Genomic DNA, 22,338 nt, shown 5'->3' on the forward strand with positions numbered 1-22,338 from the left:
GAACAATCAAGTCAGCACTGGTCAACACATGCCTAAGTTACATGATTAGCACTTGTCATCATACAGTACATGATCAAATTTGTACTTTATTACTGGTATAGAGTAGCCCAGTTACAACCTAAACAACAATGAAAGAGGACATATTAACTTAAACACCTTCCCCATTATAATTATAATTTATACATGCTACAGATTCCTTATTTTGATTATGTTAGGACACAGTGATATATCTATTTCTTTATTCTAACCAGGATATACTTTTATACTTTTTATATGATTTTTTCAGACTGTGAAGGTATTTATTGTGATTAAATCTGTGACAGGCACAATTGTTCAGTTTCCAGCTTCAAGTTATTGCCCAAAACAGAAGAGGCATACAGTATTCAGAGAAGCAACATTTAGGCCTACATGTTTTAATATAAGCTATTTAATAAATGTTCTAAAAATTATATTAGGTAAGTTGTTTATTCGTCTTTGCATTGGTAAGAAAATATTTAGGTAATAACAGTGCGTACAGTCCACAGTGTGTAGAGAAAGGAAGAGCAGGCGGACTTCACCGACGCGAGTAGACTAGTTCATGAGATGCTACAGTACATATCCCCCGCCATCTGCTGTGTGTGTGTGTGTGTGTGTGTGTGTCAGTTAAAATCACTGAGAAGTGAATGCGGTGCGGGGAAAAGTAAAAAGCCCGAATCATTTAAAATATTGTTTTCCACAGAGCTATCCTTGTAATATTGTGATTTAATATATTTAGGTGATAAATCTATTTTGTGAAGTTGTGAGATCAAAACTGTATCCACTATTGCAGTAAGTTAATTACTGATATGTCCACTTTTCACATTATTAACGGTTGTAATGAGCGCATCGGGAGCGCTGTATTGGTCCGACCTGCCGAGAGATTATTTCAGCCAGCAGCCCAATGAATAACTCGAATTTTTATCAAGTTGATGTGCAGTCTGAATGTGTAACATATATTAGTACTAAATGTTTAAATATAACAACAACAACAACAACAACAAATACGATTTCATGCCCCGTATCTATAAATTAAAGCAAAACTTACCTTAACTGAATAGCAGGAGGGACAGGTCAGTGAGGAAATGTTCAGTAGTTAATTCACCTACTGTACAATCATCGAGCTAAACGATAGGATGGTACTACATCTCCATGGGTCTGCATTGAGGCGCTTCCGAGCAAAAGGACGCAGTAACTTTCGTTTCCGATGTCATGTGCTAAAATGCCCCCCCGCCACAAACTGCTCCCCCTTATCTCATAATTATGAGATACTAAGTCATAATTATGAGATAAGGATGTCATAATTATGAGATAGTAAGAGATAGTAATTATGAGTTAGTAAGTCATAATTATGAGATCAGGATGTCATAATTATGAGATAGTAACTCATAATTATGAGTTAGTAAGTCATAATTATGAGATCAGGATGTCATAATTATGAGATACTAAGTCATAATTATGAGATAAGGATGTCATAATTATGAGATAGTAAGAGATAGTAATTATGAGTTAGTAAGTCATAATTATGAGATCAGGATGTCATAATTATGAGATAGTAACTCATAATTATGAGTTAGTAAGTCATAATTATGAGATCAGGATGTCATAATTATGAGATATTAAGTCATAATTATGACATAAGTCCCGTGATTTTTTTTTCTTTTGTGAATGCAATGAGCTTCCGTAGGTTTTTAGTTCTTTTACAACTTTGTTTTATTCCCGAGTTCCGGGCGTGCTCGTGACCCCGCCCACCTTTTAGTACCGCCCACATTCTCTACTTCCAATGCGCGCGTGAACTTTCCTCCTCTCCCGCAGTCCGTTAGGAGAATCGCGGTGCGCGCGAGTCCGTGTGTGTGTGTAAAGTTGTTAGCGATGGCGTCGTGTGCACGCGCTGTGTGGCTCGGGCTGAAGCTGCTGTTTATCGCGGGCTCGGTGTCGGTAAACTGCGCGAGCCGAAGTGACCTGTTCGACTACGGAGTGCAGTTTGGAGATCGGACCCTGCAGTCCGGTACCGACCAAACCGGGCAGGTTTACTTGGACCGAGCTGTGTTCTTCTTCAGTGAGAGCTTTGAACAACTTTACGTGAGTTTATTTTCTTTTCTCTCTTATTTTCTTTATTTATTTTTTAAATGCATTTACGAATCTACCAATTAACTTTAATTTATTGTTTAACGAAATAAACATGTATTTTTTATTTCATGTAAAATTTAATCTAATAAACACATTATGTACAATTACTAATTGAAACAAACCTAAAACACATAAAAATTAACCATAAATTTGAATAAGAAAAGTACATTAAAAATTCTCCTTTAATGACGTCATAAGATTACTACCGTTACAATTGTAAACACTTATATTGGTTATTATTTAATTATTATAATAAAGAATCTTTAAATTATTAATAATACATAAAATAAGAGGTTTGAATTCTACAACCACACATAAACTTAGAGTAAGATGTTATTTTCTACACTAAATCTCAATAACTAACAGTAATTTTATTAATGATAGGAAAATTACTGTATGGTCTAAAATCTTTTAAACAATCTTCTGCAATTAAAGTGTTAGATCTAAAGAAAAAAAAAAATTTTTTTTAGGCCCAACAGGTGTGGACAGATATTGTTGTATGCACTTCTTGGTAAACCAAAACCTCTCCATGGTTTAGGACTAGAGGTGCAATGTAAGCCAAAACAAATGTTCTATATTCTCTGACCTGGTCATGTTGTGCATGAGATTTTTTTTGTTGATTGTATTTCTTATTTATAATAGTATACAACTCAACATAATATTTGAGCAGAGACTGTGAGAAAGTGTGTTTTAAAAAAGCCTGATCACCAACATACCAGGTTAGAGTTGGCACGGCCTGATTATGGTCCTGTGAGGCCCCTGGGTCCTGGCCCGTACACTGGCATACACAACAGTTATAACATATGCCTGAGTGATCAGAGGGCTGGGGATCTGAGGACATGTAGCAAGAATGTTTGAGTGTTATGTCTCTACTTGTAATTTGGTTAAAAAAATTTTTTTTAAAATTAAAATCCAGAATCTATCCACAGTCTGGCAGTAAATGGAAAGGATGGTCTCGTTTAGTAGACTCGTAGTAATCTGTCATGAAAACACCATTGAAAGCTCGATTTGCTTCCTGTCTTAGACTGTGATATCCACACAGAAATCTGCTGCTCTTAAATAATTTCACATGCGTATTGACGAAAGAAACGAATGTGATTTGTGGTCACACACTGGATTTTTCAGATCTCTTCTTTCTCTAGCATTCTTAGTTCCAGATGTTCACGGATCAGATATCGTTTACTATATGCATGATTCCTCTGTAACATCCTGCCTTTGTGGAATGACGTACATGCACTTCACTGGTTTATTTTGCCACATTAAGTCTCTCTTCCCCGTATGTCTTCTTTGCTTATGAAAACGTAAATAGTGCAACATAAAGGGTTTAAATATTTATTCTGAGTGCCAGTCCCTTCCATAGACAGATCATTACTCAGTGCAGTGATTTCAACAAGGCTGAAGCAGTTTGTTCTGGATTCCAAGGATTTCATGGCCTTACTAGCCTTCCTTTTTTCACTGTGTTTATTGCTTGGGCTGCAAATATTCAAACCCTCCAATTAGAAAACCTTAAAAGCATCATTTACTTTTCAGACATTCTATGCTCAATGATATTATAATAGTAATTAAAAGTTTATAATCATGTACGACCACAGTGAACATAATTCATGACAGTATTTATATTGGTTATATTTGCTCTGGTATGATCCCAGTTCAAGTTTTAGATCTGTTGCATATTTTTATAAGGCACGACTAGAAAGAAAATGGCTGTTTTTGAAGCAACTCTTCCCCAAAGTCTAATGAGGATTGCGTTAGTATTTCCAGTGTGTTTACTGGCTGGTGTTTGTTCTTATCAGAACAATCCCTTTCTCTCAGCATTTCACCATGCTTCAACTACTCTTTTCCATTTTCATTCAAAGCAAAATACAGGAACATTCCCTGCCTCTTTCCACACTTTTAATCATCTCTCATTCTCTCTGTGACCTTGCTATTGTTTTGGACTGAAGACGCAGAGACGGCCTGTGACAAGCTCCCATCCGCCTCCATTGTTGGTCTCCCGTGTGGAAAATATTGATTGTGTGAATTAACTCAACACAGCTGGGAGTAACTTTTTCACCTTTACTTAAAGGTTTTTGTTTAAACTCTCAGACAGGAACACTTAAGGGCTAATCATCATCATCTCTAAAGGAAATTTAAAATCCTTAGTATGAACAAATCCAAAACCAGCTCCAACTAAAGGTGTAACAGTTTACTTGTAAAGCAATGAAACTTCCTTGTTTTCGGAAGATCGCTTTTGTCCTCTGATTCAGCCGGTTGTTGAGTCTTTGTTCTCTTTCTGTCTAGCCTTTATTGCCCACGTTGTTGACTCAACCCCGGAAAATAATATATTCCATAAGCCCTGAATGTTTTGTTGAGGTTGGCCTGAATATCATGCTCATGGGGAAATGGTGGTCTGATGGAGTGTCACAGTAATTGATTGCAGAATCTGTGGTGAGTTTCATGTAAGAAACAAAAAGCCACATATTGGATTCATCTGGAGGTTTAGGGTTAAAGGTGCTGATCTGGGATCAGATTGTGGAATTGAGGTTGCCAACAGAGCTCAAAAATAAAATTCTGTTTTCCTTTGGAAGTAAGTCAGCTATACAAATGCAAATTGGGTAAACATGGTAATTGATGTAATGTAATGACAAATGGCAAGCTAGCTAGCTAATTAATTGCATGATCAAATTTAGGGAAACAAGTATTATTATTGTCTTTTAACTTCTATGCTCTTAATGTAGCACATTGTGTTTGTGTTCTCTGTAAAATATCAGTAAACTATTGGCCGGTGTCCTCAATATAAGCTTCTGTCGTCAGATCACATCTGCATAATATTAAAGATCTTTATTATCTAACAAAAATATTACATTATATATATTTTTTTCCAACAACCACTTCACAGCCGATGTGTGTATTGCAGCAGGCAGGGAGAGGCATTACGCATAGTGTGTGCTGTAGGAGGTTTGTCACATATCCATAAAGCAAATGAAGTCTAAATGTAGCTATATACTCATTTTAAAGTTAAAAAGTTGTTAAAGCTTTTTGTTCTATAGACGATTAAATAACAAGTCATCTAGACAAATAAATAACAACCCAAAATCTGCTTGTCCCAAGTGTGCAAGCTACTGATTCATGCACCAGTTTGAGAGGCTGAAGCCGAATGTCCTTTCTCTAGGACACGTGAAACCAGTCGCCCCTTTGGTATACATGAGCTCACAGATTAGCTAGCGTCCGGGTGAGAGGAAATCCAGCCTTTCCCACTAAAACAGCAGCACCAGTTATTCTCCCTTGGATGTTTTTTCCTCTGTGTCTCAGATATTTAAACTTCAAACAGACCACCACGCTACTCAAGACCAAATGCAAAATTTCTGTCTCTTCTATCTACAACGGGAAGGGGATTGTGCAGCAAAACCAGTAACATGAAGGTTAAACATTTGCACAAAGTTTTGAAAGGCGTCCCTTAAAAAAAATGTTTGTGCATTCCCTGTTTGTATGTTATGCTTTGGTAAATCATTACCATATTGCAGGAGTTAGACTGTGGGAAGTAAATAGGGTTAGGAGTCCCTCACAGGCCTTGTTTACATGGACACTATTTCTTTAACCCGAGTGAAAAAATTCTGCGTAGTGATTCCAGCTTAACTGCGTACATGGATGCTGCTCTGATAAGATGTGTGTTTTCAATGCCCAAGCGTCAAATCAACTTTTTTAATAGAGACATGTAAATCATTTATTCTGACCGAAATCTAACCGAAGTAGAAGGGATTTCTTTTCTCCCCAACTTTGAGGGTAGGGTAGTTATACTCTTATCAATTTCTGTGGTTATACTTCCAGTCTTTGTCCAAGAAATCCCAACTATTGCATTGTGATTGGTTACAAGAATTGTGTTATGATTGCTTATCACTTATTGACGCTTGAAATATGAGCCAATTGGTACGGTTTTCCTTACCACAAGCCAGAAACACAGATGAAAGTCTGACTGGTTGAATAGAGTTAAAAGGTATTCCAGCCTGGCCGGATCAGGTCAGAGTGTTCCGATTGAGGTCTTTACATGATGAAGTTTTATCCTTTTTAGGCTTTATTTTAATTATAATTGAAAAATTAGAGTCTAGATAAACGCAGATGCAAGAAAACTTTTGAAATTGCAAACCATACATAGAAGCTTAGAATCGTTAAGATTGACTTGCCTATAATCTTATCCCTGCACATCATTTGCATCAACTAATCCTTTTTGGTTTTTGCTAGTTTATACCGTTTATACTGACTAGTTCCATAATAAAGGGATTATGTGGTTCTCGGATTTAAAAGAACATATTACGTATAGTTTTCATTTAAAAGCTGGTTTCACATCTAAACCCGATGCTTATATCAGACTTAATATAAACAAGTGTGTTATTACTAGATTAAATTATGTAAAGTAAACATGATTCATTTAGTGTTCATATTAGTGTGTAGGGTTTTGAAGTCTTTTGATGATTTTGGCTCTGATAGGACCTATAACTTATAAATAATTCCAAAAAAGGTCAACATTACCATGGGAGAAAAAAGGAGACATAATTCTTAGAGTCCCTGCTGAACACACTGACACTAAAGTACACATGCTTCTACTGACTAAACTTTTACATGTAAATTAAACCGTAAACTTTAATGCTGAGCACCAAATAGCACGTAAAGGCACAAAATGATGCAAACGACGAAGAAAGAGAGGAGAAGAAAAAGAAAGGGAAAGGAAGAGGATATGAAAACAAAAAAATGAAATTTATAAATTGGTGATTTAATAATTCAATAGTTAAGTTCATAATGACTATTTCACATGTTTTATGGTAAAATTCACTGTTTTACATCCAATTTTAAAGGGGACACATTTTCTACAAACTCTGGAAAAGCATAACAGAAAAATGTCACACCCATAATGCCAATTTATCCGAAAACATTTATTACAAAAAACATTTTCAAATCTACACTTTTTCATTCCAGTCTTTTATGGTACAAGTGTGGTGTTTTCTGCGGTTGACTTTAAATTTACAGAGTTTGTAGAAGATGTGCACAGTACTCATAAAAGTTGTAATAAAACTGTTATAAAAGGTTTTTGTATTTCTGCGTTCGGTGTTCTGTTTCAGGTGTATTGTTGCCTTTTCTGATTTGCTTTTGCATTTTTGCTACTTATGACGCCACCGGATTCATTAGGTTTCATGTTCATATTAAATATTTTTAGATTTTTACTTCCTTTTTACTTTTTTTTTGGTGTGTTTTAGTTTTATGTTTTATATATTACTGTATTGAAAAACTGCCAAAATGTGCGATGTAAATTAAGTTAATGGAACACTGGTTTTAGCTTGTTGCTCTGGCTGACTTCAGGTGCTTTAGTTGTTGTCAGAAAGGTGATATTTTTCTCTTCTGCCCCTCTGTAAGGCACTGTTTAGTTTGATGAAAGATCTTCTTCCTGTTCAACTGAGGGGTACTGACTGACATCAAAGAGTGTTTGGATTGTTGAGGCAGTGTTGAGGTGTCCAATCAAAATGCGAGTCTTACCTTCATGATACATGTTTGGCTTTGACTTGAGTTCATTTGCCAAAGTGATTACACACAGCGATGGGAAGTGTTTATAGAGAACACAGCCATGGGTTCTGAGTTTGCTGTGTGTGTTAGAGGTTTGTTGACTTGGGATCATCTCCCCCTGCAGTTCACACAGCCGTGCTCCCTCAGCACAAAAACCTCTCCTTTCTTTTCCCAACGCTGTTCTCTGCTTGCTCAGGTCGAGGTCATGTTGCTTTAACGAGTTCCTGTGCATCCGACCACTTCAGCTGGCTTTTGATATCGGCCTGCAGGTTCATGGGTCCTCCTCCCCCCCGGGGAAGATGGGGTGGGGGTTTGATTAGGCGGCTGAGGGTGGAATTCCTCTCATTGGGAGGGTAACGACCGAGCTAAGCATTTACTTTGTTAAGGATTGCATACGGGGTGGTTATGTGGGTACAGCATGATGGGACGTGCTTATCAGCACACTGATCAATGTACCACCCTGTGCTTGATTATTTTCCTCTAGTAGCATGCCCTGAGGAGGTTTATTGTTTCTATACTACAACATTAATTAAATTGAATTGTTTTTTTTGATAAAAGACAAAATAACATTTGTTCTTAGTTGCGTTTATAGTCACCGTGGCTCTGTAAAAAGGTTTGTTTTTGGTATAAGCAGCTTGTTAAAATGATCGATTCTGAAAACATTTACACTAATGCACTCACACTGTAGGCTCCTTCCATCGGTGTTAAATAAACATCTCTGTACATGTCATTTCTTTTATTAATAATGTTTTACATCAGGCTTAGTTTATAGATCCCGCTTAGCATCTGATGTACAAGTTCCAAAATGAGTTGTTGCTATAGAAACAATAAAGCGTTAATATGAATCTGAGCCAGCTTCTGAGCTGCCGTTCACCTCCTGACCCATCAGAATCGAGTTTTCAGCAGCGCTTTGGTATAATGATGGACAAAGTTGGACAAAGCCTTGTGTGGTGTGTGACATACTGTATTACGCACATGAAGTTGAATTAATGGAATGTCTAAGGAACTGAAGCTGACACTAGTCCTTTCTGCTCCATAATATAATGAAGCCATTTTAGTCTCCTTACATATTTTTCCTTTTCATGGTTTAGGACCGACATGCCTCAGATTAGTTCTGCTACACACAACTGATCCGAGCAGAATATTTCCTCTGTCTCGTCCATTTCAAATTGTGTTAAGCCGTCTATAAGAGTCTGTCTTGTCACTTGTTTCACTTAGACTGCACAAAACACCGTTTTATCAACAACGTCTTTTTCCAACTGACCGAGATGAACTCTCGGTGGTGGCTTTTAAGTCAGATGTGCTTGTCTTTCATCAGCTGCTATTGTAGTTCAGGCATGTCATAGACATGAAAGACCACCCGAAGACACAAGACCTTTGTCACGCCAAGGTTTATTAGCCCCAGTCTATAATCAGGATCACTTCAGAGACTTTAGATTGCCGTAGCAGCAGGAATGAAGACTATGTGCTGAATGTGCATGTTAGATTTGTGATCATCAATCAATAACCCATTTTTTTTTTATTATGGCCGTTATATTGTCAAAGTCTCCTAATTGTTTCAAATGAAGTGTTTGATTTCCATTAAGTGTTTTACTCCTCTTATACCACCGAGAATTTCTCATTCATTTTTGCTCATTAAATAATGACACATTTATTCTGTAATAAAGTTGTAAAACGGAAGAAGGCTAGTTCCTGGTATCATTTGTGTTATAGCAGCTGTAAACAGTAACTTTTTAAGTGAGACACGCAGCTTAATACTAAGTAAGGAAGTCCATCCTAAAGTCTTCCCTGTGTGGGAAATTCTGGCACTGGAGACTCCTTCGATAAATGACAAATACATTTCTTCTTACAGAAAATGTTAGCGTATGTTAATATCATGTTATATTATCCTGATATTGTGTAGGAAATAACAAAAAACAATCAGCATTAGCCAGCCAATCAGATTTGAGGATTGAACATGAGTTCATGTTCAGGGAACCTGTAAAACACCATATATGGCCTGAGGTACAAGATCTTGTGCAGCTGAGGCAGTTCAATGGTATCAGATACTTATTTTTAGGGGGCGGTTTGTTCAACATGGCTGTTTATGTCAATACGGCCAAATGTCCATGTTACTCCTAAAGTTCAGGGTTATCGGCTTTACTGTTATGTTATGAGACGATGTTTTATGTTTTTGAAAATATCCAGCAGAATAAAATGTAATGTTTGTTGTTCCTTACATTCTGATTAACTTGTATCTTTTAGATGTAATGCTGATGTATGCAACAGGTCGAGATATTCAATTATGCCTCAGACAATGCCTTAAAACCAATAAAGCTCACTGTAACTATAGATAAATATGCTGATAAGATGTTTAAATGTGTAGGCATAAATGTTGTATGCATAAATTGTAAATCCTCTTTCGTGTAACTACAATAACTCTTCTATTAGCTTCACTTTAGTTACTGAATATTAGTTATCATCACATTCTGAATAATTTATATTTTTGTTTACTAAAGCTGTCCAATTTAATCACTTATGCAATTGAATTAATATTTTGTCTGTCGTTTCAGTTAATTGAATTGTTTTTCATTTTCTATCAATTCAAACTTTTTAAATGATTTAGGTAAACTTTTAATGTTATTTGGACTAAATAAGACATATTGCTCACAAATAAAGCACAGCTTTTTCAGAAAATTCAAAGCATATCCATCTTCCGCAAATACTCACATTTTGCAAGAGTGTCAATTCTTTTTCCATTGTTTTTATGGCCTGTTGGGATAATTACGCCACCTATTAGATTGGAGTGTTGTGCAGAATATTGGTACAGAAAAAAAGTATTGCTTTGTATGAGACATGGCATTTAATCAATCAACAGAACCAGTTACACAGCATTCCATTGCTTATTACTATAGATATTTTGTCATTTAGAATCAATTTAACCGAATCGACAGTCTGCCCTTGAGTTTATTCTGCATTTATGACTTTTTTACCCTTTGTTCCAGGGATACAGAAATTGCCAGGCTTCAGCATTATGAAGAAATAAGTTGGTTTGTGTTAAGTAAGAAAAACAGACAATAAAGTAAAAACAATGGTATGACACAACTTGATGTGATGTGGTGGGATGTTATCTTCTTGAATTTCTGATTATTTTCTTGTTAAGAAGGTGTGTTCATTTTCCTTTTACAACAGTTAGGTGCCAATATTTACTAGAAAGTACTTCATAAGTGAATTGTTTGGAATTACAAAAGAGATTGACATTCAACGTAGCAAAGCTCATTCACGGTCACTACGGTGTGTGAAGTTTATGTATAACCAGATGGCTGTGTTTGACCTCTGAGTCTGTCTTATCTGTGTTAGTTTTGTCTCATTTGTAAGGTGTGGCTTTAACTGATTTATGTAGTATCTTTCCGTGACAGGTCAACACCAATGGCTTTGTCTCCGTGGCTAACCCTCCAGCTCAGGCGGAGTATTTGGGGAAGATGCCTGCTAAATTTGGCATCATTGCCGCTTTCCTTGGTGACCTGGACAACAGCGACGGAGTTGGGAACATTTACTTCAGGCAGGACACCAGTCCAGAATTGCTGCAGAGGATTGGTGAACAGATCAGCCAGGCTTTTCCAGACGAGAGCAAGCTCGAGCCGACTCATGCCGTCGTTGTGACCTGGGAGAACATTGCAGCTCAGGGAGAACCGGAGAGAGGAGATGGATCTCCTAAAGAAGTAAGTCAATTTGTAGTGAATCACACACTTAAACAATTTTTTATTAAACTATCTGTCTTCTTTTATGTATTTATTTTTGCATTTATTGTTTTTGTATTTAAAAGAAACTAAAATCTTTTTTTTTTTTTTTTGCAGAGAAACACTTTCCAACTTGTCATAGCGTCTACAGAACTGAACACCTATGCCATTCTGCTCTACCCAAAAGACAGCATGCATTACTTCTCCACTCCTGTAGGGGGTAAGAGTCGAGTGAGTGAAGCTGGCTTCAGCCAGGGTGAGATTTTGGGCTGGTTCACGAATAGTCAGGGCCACTATTATCGCATCCCTTCTAATGCTGAGAACACTGATGTCAGAGAACTCACAGAGTAAGTGTTTTATGTTCCTGAGGTAAAGCAAGTCTGAACATAAGATGAATGAAATACACAAGCTTACTCTTTCTCTCCATCTCCTCAGATTAACAAATTCCGGCATGCGTGGTGTATGGGTTTACAAGATCGGTTCCTCCTCTTTTTTTAATAACATCATACCTGGCAAAGTCACCTCCACGAGAGACACTGTACTTCCCGAGGAACCTGGTGAAAACGCCGAGCCGCGATATTCTGGAATGGAGTTCACAGAGGGGCTACCTTATGAAGGAAAAATAATCCCAACAGTCATACGCACACCAGAAATCATCAGACCCGAGCCAACTGTACGCGAGGAAATCGCGATCCCAGATGAGTCTCACCTGACGTACATCCACCAGTCTCCTCAAAGTAACAACCCTCACAATGTCTACCCGTTACCTCGGGGGCCCAGGCCAGTCAACCCGCCTATAGTGATTCTGGATGAAAGGGATGAAGACATCGATGTTAATGGTGAGATATTAGCTGTCTGTCCGTATAAATGAACATACTTACTTGAAATTCTTATAAACAGTGCTATGCATTGTCTCTTTGTCGTTTTGCAGTGTTTTCTTATTATGAGACGTGCGCCAGCAACAGGCACAAGTGTCCTAGTTCTGCAGAATGCCGAGATTACAAAACGGGTTACTGCTGCCATTGTAAGCCTGGCTTTTATGGTAACGGGAAGGAATGTATCGCTGACGGTATGCTCATTTTTAGCATGATTTTATATTTACTCACTTCCGTCAAATATTTGAGTCGCATTGACTGCCTTGTACTTTGTTGCTCAATCTACAGGCAAACCGCAGAGGATGAACGGAAAAGTCAATGGCAGAATCTACATCGGCAGTTCAGGGTCCCCGCTTGAGTTCTCCAACAATGACTTGCATTCGTATGTGGTAGTAAATGATGGACGTGCCTATGTAGCCATTAGCAGCATTCCAGACAGTATTGGCTACTCCCTGCAGCCTCTCTCCTCACTTGGAGGGGTCATTGGCTGGGCCTTCGCCCTGGAGCAGCCGGGATTCCAGAACGGTTTCAGCATTATTGGTAGGAGAGTAAGATATGAAGTTTAAGTAGACTAACTGTCAAAAGTTTGGGCAGACTAGATCGAATAATTCTTTTGTCTTTAAGATATCTTAATTGATGATTTAGACTTTAATAATTGTAATGTTTAATTTCTAAGGCAAATCTAAACCACAACTGTAATGCTCATGTAAATCATCTATACCAAAATGTAGTCATTATAACGTGTTTTTGCTTTTATCTTCTTCTTTTATTTTTTTTCTCTTTTTGTCAATCCTTTTTTCCTCTTTTTGAGGCAAAGGTAAAACATAAATATAGCTTATACTGTCATCTGGCCTAAACTCCTAGTGATGCTTTTTGTCATGGTTACAGGCATGATAACGTGCTTATATAGTATTAGGAGTATTATGCAGTATGATTTAGGTTTTTTTCTTACTTTTTTGTTTAGTTTTGTCTCTGTACTGTTGGAGTTAAGTTCAAACTTCTACACAAACTGTAATGAAAACAGATTGGGACCAGTTTAACTTAATGGACTGCGTTAATGGACAGTATTGTGTTCCTCAAGGTTTTGTGTTAAGCCCACTTTTGGTCATTCCTATTCCTAAAGTGCCTTAATTTTCACCATCCTTGGTGTTCTGGCTTCACTCTATCGTCTCTCCCTCTGTCCCTGTGCCTGTAGGAGGGGTTTTCACTCGCCAGGCCGAGGTGACTTTTCAACCAGGCGGTGAAAAACTCACCATCAACCAGGAGTTCAAAGGAATCGACGAGCATGACCACCTGTTGGTGAGCACTCGGCTGGAGGGCAGGATCCCAGAAATCCCACCCGGTGCCAGTGTCCAAATTGACCCCTATGTCGAGATCTACCAGTACGCCAGCAACTGTGAGTCTGAATTTTATAGGATGTGTGCTGTGGTCGTCTCACTGCAGCAGCATGCAAGAAGTAAAGCATTCTCTTTCTTGCTCTTTTTCCACCTCAGTGATCACGTCCTCGTCCACCCGGGAGTACACAGTAAGCCACCCTGAGGGAAATGTCGAGACCCTGACTTACCTGTGGAGGCAGAGGATTACATTCCAAAGCTGCCCGCATGATGAGTCCTTCCTCTCTGTACCGCCCAGTCAGCAGCTCAGCGTGGACCAGGTGTTCGTCTTGTACGACTCAGTCAACCAGCTCATTCGCTATGCCATGAGCAACAAGGTCGGCCCAATCAGTAAGTAGCTATGTTTCTCTGTGAACTGAAGTATTGTAATAACATTTTAATGAATGATTAACTCTATAGTGACAGCTTACACTGGGTCTTATATGGTGAATTGTTGTAAATGTACATCATTGATATGGTGAACTTAGGATCAGAGTGATTAGGGCTTTGAGGTTTTTTGTAGCATGACAAATCACCATGTTGTTAAGCTAGGTCAAAGGAGAATGGCCAGACTGGTTTGGAGCTGACAGAAAGGCTAGGTTAACAGTAATAATTTGAAATGAGGGAAAAATCAACTCAGTGATGTATTGCGATTCATGTATACCCACACTGACTACAAAATCGTTTTTTTTTTATTATAATTATTTTCTAATTATCTTATTATTTTTTATAATAATTTTCTCTTTAATTTAGCCATGTCTAATTCCTCCCCTTCATTAGGGGGCTTCCACATTAAGCCTACTACTACTAATCAGTCTGGATGGCCGAAGACTATCTTTCCTCCGAGCCACATGACGCCAGCCGACCGCATCATTTTAAACTGCTCGCTCATGCACCATTGGGGGCGGCGTAACACACTCGGAGGACAGCGCTATCCACTCCTTCCGCTTGCGTGAGCTCACAGATGTGCCTGATTGGCCGTAGAGCCGTAATTAATGTGGGAGCACTAAGTACCTCTCACCCCTCCCCTTTTAGAGAGCTCGGCCAATCAGCTCTATCTGGCCCTCCGGCTGCAAAATCACTTTTATTTTATGTCTTCATACTGTACATGTTTCCATTTAAGCCGGTTAAATGTTGCCATTCCTCTAAAATCCTGCTCTACACTATTAACACATTGGAAGACAGCACAGATTCCTGTTCGGTAGAATCGATTGATTTAATACGTTTGTTTAAAATTGGAATAAAATCTGAAAAAAAAAAAAAAGTGGAATAGTTTGTGATACTTGCAGAATTTCAGTACAGAATGGGCACCTAGGTATCGTGATAATATTGTATCAGGTGGTCCCTGTTGATTCCCTTCACTACTACTACTGTTACTACTACTCCTAATAATAATATAATAAAAAAGAAGCTTTTAGCTTCAGGGTTGGACATGATATGGGACCCCTGGAGCAAACAGGATTAAGGGCCTTGCTCAAGGGCCCAACAGTGGCATCTTGGAGGAGCTGGTGTTTAAACTGCAGACCTGATCAGTAACCCAGAGCTTTAACCTGCTGAGCAGAACAGCAGAAGACCAGGAACAGGAATCTGAGGGAACTTTAAACACAGTTTGATGATAGGGAAATGACCAGGCGATGTGTGTTTGTGTATTTAACTTTTATTTACTACAGAGATATGTTGGATACATGTGTATCTGGGTTTGTGACTAGATCTGTATTTTTGTGTGTGTGTGTGTGTCTGCAACATCACATGGTAGGTGTGTGAGCTCAAGAGACTATAGGGGTACGTTTTCAGTTGTGGGGGCAGGTTATGTAAGCAGGCCCGGCTCAGCTGGAGTTTACAGCTAGAGTGGACTAGCATCTGTGGTGTGCTTCCTGTAAGGCCCAGCTCTTACTTCAAACGCTAATGAGCAGCTGTCTCTCATCCCAGTGACTCGTCTGCTCTCAGCACCGGGGTGTCTGCTGGCCTGATAACGTTTAAACAGCAGGATTTGTTTGAGCTTGAAATGAGAGCAAGGCTTAGCGTGAAAATGGTATTCGAAGCAGATGATTGTCAATGAGTGGTTCAGTTGTTGTCATTGAGTGCGGAATGCTGGTGTGGGTAAAATATTTATATCAACTGAAGAACGAGCATACAGTGAAGCATTCAGACCAAGAGCTCCTCATAGGAAGGATGTGAAGATAAAAAACAAGGACTTGCAATTGACATTGTAAGAATTAAACAGCAAACTGTAACAAAATAATCTTTAAAAGCTATTATCTCTTATTTTTTTGTTACAAAAAAAGGTTATTGGTCTGAGATATACAGTAATTTGAGGACTGTGTCTCAGATCAACATGCTTTGTCGCAGTCCTTGGATTACCTTATTTTAGAGTCATACCTTTATTTAGTCATTGAAAGGCCCTAAATAAAGGACAGGATCAAACAGTGTGGATTTTTAAATCCTGGTTCTACTCTGGTACATGTGCCCAGGCTTAGGAACCCCTTAACTGTGTGTTTTTAAAATTTATTCCTGTTTTTGTTTCACTTTCATGGTTTTACTTTGCTGCTTAACTGCTGCGTGCAGAATCTGGAGGTATGTGTCAGAACAGTGTCGAGTAAAACTCTGTCAGTCACATTTAAGAGAAAGCATAGTTCCGTGTTAAAGGTGAAAAAAAAGAGAGAATTAAGCCATAATATTCAAGAAAAACTTACTGTGGTTTATTGAGCTAATATAACTGCTTAAAGCCTGAAATCATTCATGTGGCCTCATTTGTTTACTTTTATTAAGTTAATGCAACCTAGTAAATGAGGTTATTAGAGTGTTTATTAAATGCACCCCTGAAGGAACTGCACAACTTTCAGCCAGCCAAGGCAACTACTGAGAAGCATCTGATGGCAGAGTGCAGCAAACTGGAGTATTATTGGAGCAAACTGGATTATTATTGGAGCAAACTGGAGTATTATTGGAGCAAACTGGAGTATTATTGGAGCAAACTGGACTTTCATTGGAGTAAAACAGAAATAAAGCAGAAAACCTAATGCATTTCTTCTTTTTCAATGTAAACAATCAGGAAAATGTGTAATAACAACTATTCAAGCAATGTGTTGTAGAGACCCAGAGACCCAGAGACCCAGAGACCCATGCAGCGCTAGAGCACTGATTTTAAGGTTCTGATGAGCTTGAAATAATCAGGCTATTATTTTCAGGTGGAACCCCACAGCAGAACCCGTGTTACACCGGGAGACATGGATGCGACACCAATGCAGTCTGCCACCCTGGTCAGGGAAACCAATTCACCTGCCACTGTGCTTCAGGCTTCACCGGCGACGGACGCTCCTGCTACGGTGAGGCTTATAAACAATAAACCATAAAATGTTCAAACTTTCTTACAGGGCTGTGCAATTTATCCAATCTCGATTTCAATAAAAATTTTGCCTTTTGATTATTATAAAAATAAGACCATTGAGATTCAGTGATTTTTTTGTTTTTTGCTGCATTGTTTTTGCAGTGATGTTCTCATCCTGTGTTAGAAATCTAACACATCCTTATAGTTTACGGCAGTGCGCTTTTGTTCATCACCAAACTCAGTCTCACCCATGCTGGGGTAATAATCTCCACTGTCAAAAACACCAGGTTAAATAAATGCATAAATTTTCAGAAGTCATCGAGGTATCGTGTTCAATAATTATGATCTCGATATTTACCAAAATAATCATGATTAGGACTTTTCCTATAACTGAGCAGCTTTCCTTTTTTTTTGGTTTGTTTTTTTACAAAACATAAACATATAGATTTGTGTTCTGCTTTACATGCCAGTTGTGCAAGAGTTTGTTTAGAACTTGAGCACTTAAATCACTTGTATGTTTATGACCAATTGAGGGAAAATGTTTGGGTGAAATTCTCTCTGAAAACATCTGAACAGCTGTACTGAACTGAAAATGAGAAGAATCTCTTATCAAAATCAAGACTCTGTTATCTAAATGGGTTTCCGTTTAAATGTATGGCGAGTTTAAATCTGCAGAATTTGTCATCTCAAGCTAAATTTGCACCCACTATGGTCATGCAAAAACATGATGTAAAAGTGATGAGGGGAAAAAGGACTATATATACAAAGTACACAGCTGATTTCTGAGCTGGAGAAGAAAATCTCTGACTTTTGTGTTTTATTTGGTCTTATCAAATCACTAACATTTTGGTAATGCTAATGTTCATGTTTGTAATGTGCATATTTTAACCGTTCCAAGAAACTAATGAACGCATCTAAAGTCGCACACTTTTACATTTTCTTGATCACATTTACCTTTGATTACAGTTTGCAATATGGTGGCCAGTCCCTGTGTAAAATTTATTCCTCATGCTCCCAGAAACACTCTTTTACAATTTGCATTCTGAAGTATGCCTGTTCCATCAGGGAAGAAATATGTCCAAAGATGAGATAACCTGGTCATTCAGTTCATTCATGTCATCAGCTGACATTTTGTTGCCACATAACGCTGAAGCAACCTCAAATCATAACACTGCTTCCAAAGGCTTGCACAGTGGACATTTCATATGCTTCCCTTATTATTCCTGTCAATACTCACACATTAATGCGTGTGATTAATGTAGAAATTTTAACGCAATGCTGTTTTTTATGCAAATTAATCATGCGACTAAGTTTGCCCCTAATGGGTTCCCATAATCACAGTGCAGTTACCCGGCTGTGTGAGATGATGGCACGTTTAACACGGATAATAAGATGACTGAGGAAACATTACCAGGTGGGCTGAACGGGAAGTTTCATTATAAAAGCTTCTGGATGGAAGTTTGGATAAAACTGAAGTTACAGTAAAGTGTGCGCGAGCTACATACAAGACATGGTAGTGGTGGCCCAGGCGGCTAAGGCTCTAGGTTGTAGATCTTCGGATCCGGGTTCCAGTTCTGCCATTGGTGCGGTGCCACACCGCATACTACCCAGCCATGGCATGCAGTGTCATCCCTTTTGAGAGATTTTAGTAAAAAAAAATTGTTAAATGTTATAGTTTAACGTATTATAAAACTGCATAATCTGTCTGCTTTCACTAATATGTCATGCATTTCTTTATTTCATTATTAGTGTATTAAGTCACATTTGCATTCAGATGCTCTGTGTGTATTTCTGTACATTTTCAATGAATCTACAGTATTTGTAATTAAATCTGACGTCTAGAATGAAGTTCAGTTCTTGTGGACATTACAGACCTGTCACTTGGTGTGTACTGGACTCCAGGGTGTAGAAGAACTGATCTTTATCATAGCATGTGTTTTTGCAATTTGGACTTTTTTGTACTTCCTTCCCTTTTGTCGTTCATGAGTGCCTTTCAAGACAACTGTGGCAAAAACAAATTAATGTCTGGATAAACATGACCTTTGTTATATCAACCTTCACTGTTTTTCTGAGATTATCATAACTGCTAAAATTGCTCCAAAGATACGTAACCGGTTGGAGCGGCCTTCTCACTGCCTTCTTATAACATATCTTGCTTATTGGTTTAATAATAGTTATTCAAGAAGTCATAGCAGTTAATGAATATTTAGCTTCAGTGATAACCTGAAACTTTAGGGGTTAATTATGTAATTACATGGATAAGAGGAAATAGTTGTCTTCACTTAAAATAGATAAGGTTAAACATCTTTGTCTTTTAGATATTGATGAATGTGCAGAGAGCCCGTGGATCTGTGGCTCTAACGCCATCTGCAATAATCATCCCGGGACTTTCCGCTGCGAGTGTTTGGACGGCTTCCAGTTCGGCGCCGATGGCCGCACCTGCGTCCGTAAGTGCAGCAAATAGTTTAAGTCACAGTGTGCGTGTGTTGTATACTGTATGTGTGCGTCTGTATGTTTACAATCAACTACAGGAAAGTCGACCGCTGCTTAAAGACGCTAGACAGGAAGTAGCTTTTTCATTCCCGTCTCAACAGCACGTCTGTGTTTCTTCCGTTGTAGAAGTGCACCAAGACATGGATCACTGTCAGAGGGGGACACACAACTGTGACGTCGCTGAACGCGCCCTCTGCAGCTACACCGGCGGATCGTCGTACATCTGCTCCTGTCTGCCTGGCTTCACGGGAGATGGCAGAGCATGCCGGGGTAGGGTGCCTCCGCAACAGCTGTGTGCAATATGTGTCTTCTGTGCAAAAGTTTAACTTCGGCAACTGACTGACTAAATGACAAAAGTAGAACACACGACTTTAGGTAATTAATCACTTTCTCCTTAGAAAAAATATTAAAGAGAATATTCATTCTCTTCATAGGATCATTTATTTACATATTTAAAGGATCTAGATTTCTTGATAAAATTTTAAGTCTGTAATATGCGTTATTTACTAACTTAACAGATCCCTGGTAGTGTACAGTACAGTTCAAACCCTTTACTCGGCCAAGGGCCAAGGCCTGTTCTCCAAGCAGTTCCTGTGATTATTGCCTTCCTTATGGGTTAAAAAAGGGTTGTCTAAGTAGAGTGTAGTTACAAAGGTTCAATAAATAGAACTAGAACCCGAAACCAAAAAAAAATTCACTAATCTGTTATGAACCATTAATAACACGTCTAATGTTTTTGGGGTTCCGAATTAAAAAGTGTAAATTAGTTTAACGAGACTGTAAGAAAATAGAGTTAGCAAATTAGAGAGTTTAGTTCTGATCTTGGGTTAATGTTAGTCTGGAGTGTGTGTGCATGTCTCCTCATGTCTGCATGAATTTCCTTCTGGTCCAATGGTTTCCTTCTGGCGGACTCTAAATTGCTCCGAAGTATGATTGAGTGCGTGTGTAAAGTGTGTGCGGTGCCATGTAACTTGTAGACTTGGATTCCATCCAGGGTGTATTCCTGGCTCACTCTCAGTGGTTACATGATAGGCCAGAGTTCCAGCACAATGTAGTCCAGGATAAAGCACTTATTTAAGCGGAATGATCTCCTGATATTAGTTTGTGTACAGTACTGTGCAAATGTCTTGAGCCACCACTCATTTCTTCATATTAAATTCAATTAAATAATGTAAATTAGTTAACAAAAAAATGTATTAATTAACAAAAAAAGATAAAAGTGATGAGAGATACAATTTAAAAATTGGTGTTAAAACCTCAGCAGCAACCTCATTTCCCCTCTCGTTGGTCCAACCACTCAGCATTCCGAATCCGGCCCGATCATCTGTCATTTTTGGGGTCATGCCTTAAGCTGGATGTTTTTATTTTATGCTTGAAGGATTCGTAGGTCCCTGTGTGGCTCACTAAACCAAAAACATTCTTTTGAAACTGCTCGGGTACAAAATCAGAGAGGATCCACATTAAAAATACAGGAAAATCTGGGTCTTTGGAAGCAAAATATGATGTAATGGATTGGGACATGAAACATCTGCACAGTGCTGTACTTTCTGATAACTTTCTGTCGTCCTCCCTACCACTTAAAGATAACTTTCTTGCTATTATTGGGCATAAAAAACACTTGCTTCTGCTGCTGCATTCGCTAGAACAGTTTTAGCTGCTGGTATAATTTAGCAAGTCTTCATCAGGGAACCTGAACAAAGTGTGCTTCCTGTTTACCAAAACATATTTCCTGTTATAAGATTGCACTTTTGTCCTATTAACACACTGTTATGGAAGGCATTGATATCTGGTCATGCTATCCCGTATCGCTGAGATGACGACGGGTTTCCTTTTGAGTCTGGTTTCTATAAAAGTTTTTTTCTCGTAGGGAGTTTTCCCTCGCTAACGTCACCTCCGGCTTGCTCATCAGTGACAGAGTGACAGAGCTATAAATGTCTACTTAAATTTATTTATTTATTTATTTTACATTTATATCCAGAAGTTTTAGGGAAACGTTCATTGTTAAAAGCCTTATACGAATAAAATTGAATAGAATTGAAATGAAGTATTGTAGAATCCTGCCTGAGAAAATGAAATAATATAATGAAATCAGTTCTCGGTAGTCGAAATTTATAAGCCATTAATGTACTTTTACTCCAGTCGTAGCCAACCCTGTCGCTAATCTGTCTGCTTATCAGTGGAGTACTACATGGTCCTGAAGCGATCAGGGCTTTATATGGTATGCACCCACGCTCCAGTGGGAGAGGAAATGCTCCGACCCCAGGCCCCACAGCTGTGCTAGTTTTTTTTTTTTTTTTTTTTCCTCCATAACTCCCATCCCTTCCCTCCCTTCTGCTCTCCCTTCTGCACACGTTTGGATTGAATCCATAATGAAATCAAAACACATCCGTGGTGAAATCATGCAGCAGGTCTGCGTGGTCTACCCAAACTGTGTTGCAAAATGAAATTCCTGAGTGAGCCCCCGGGAACGTAACGCGAGCTCGAGGATGTTTTAACAGATGTCCCTTCATTCTCTTTGCATTTCGTGTGGTGTTTCCACTGACCAGGAAATAAAAGTGATACAGCAGTGCAGTGCAGCTTTTTGTGCATTTTTACAGTATTTCTTTTTTTTTTATTTGTCTTTTACAGATATCGATGAGTGCCAAACTTCCCGTTGCCATAGAGACGCTGTCTGTTACAACACGCAAGGGTCTTTCAGCTGTCAGTGCAATGCAGGTTTCTACGGTGATGGCTTCAGCTGTACGGCTGATTCAGGTAGGAATGGTGTAAGTGTGTGTGTGTGTGTGTGTGTGTGTGAGAGAGAGAGTGGGAGAGGAGAAGAGATAGAGAGAAAGTCTTCTATCATATTTCCTGGAAGGAACATATAAGGCAAA

The 22,338-nt window shown here is 38.5% G+C and overlaps 1 protein-coding gene across 2 annotated transcripts in view; it reads left to right on the top strand.

The window, feature by feature from the left end:
• The first annotated feature begins 1,816 nt into the window (after positions 1 to 1,816).
• Positions 1,817 to 22,338, top strand: part of nid1a (nidogen 1a) — a 30,053-nt gene continuing 9,531 nt past the window's right edge. For both annotated transcript variants that reach the window (XM_053513029.1, XM_053513030.1), the window contains exons 1-12: positions 1,817 to 2,097; positions 11,076 to 11,378; positions 11,514 to 11,743; positions 11,832 to 12,235; positions 12,328 to 12,465; positions 12,560 to 12,811; positions 13,467 to 13,667; positions 13,765 to 13,995; positions 16,833 to 16,970; positions 19,291 to 19,419; positions 19,592 to 19,735; positions 22,094 to 22,219. In XM_053513029.1, the coding sequence (XP_053369004.1) occupies positions 1,888 to 2,097; positions 11,076 to 11,378; positions 11,514 to 11,743; positions 11,832 to 12,235; positions 12,328 to 12,465; positions 12,560 to 12,811; positions 13,467 to 13,667; positions 13,765 to 13,995; positions 16,833 to 16,970; positions 19,291 to 19,419; positions 19,592 to 19,735; positions 22,094 to 22,219 (2,506 nt within the window). In that variant the 5' untranslated portion in view covers positions 1,817 to 1,887. The remainder of the gene's footprint in view (positions 2,098 to 11,075; positions 11,379 to 11,513; positions 11,744 to 11,831; positions 12,236 to 12,327; positions 12,466 to 12,559; positions 12,812 to 13,466; positions 13,668 to 13,764; positions 13,996 to 16,832; positions 16,971 to 19,290; positions 19,420 to 19,591; positions 19,736 to 22,093; positions 22,220 to 22,338) is intronic.

This window comes from Clarias gariepinus, chromosome 15 (genome assembly GCF_024256425.1).
Source record: "Clarias gariepinus isolate MV-2021 ecotype Netherlands chromosome 15, CGAR_prim_01v2, whole genome shotgun sequence".
Taxonomy (NCBI): Eukaryota; Metazoa; Chordata; class Actinopteri; order Siluriformes; family Clariidae; genus Clarias; species Clarias gariepinus.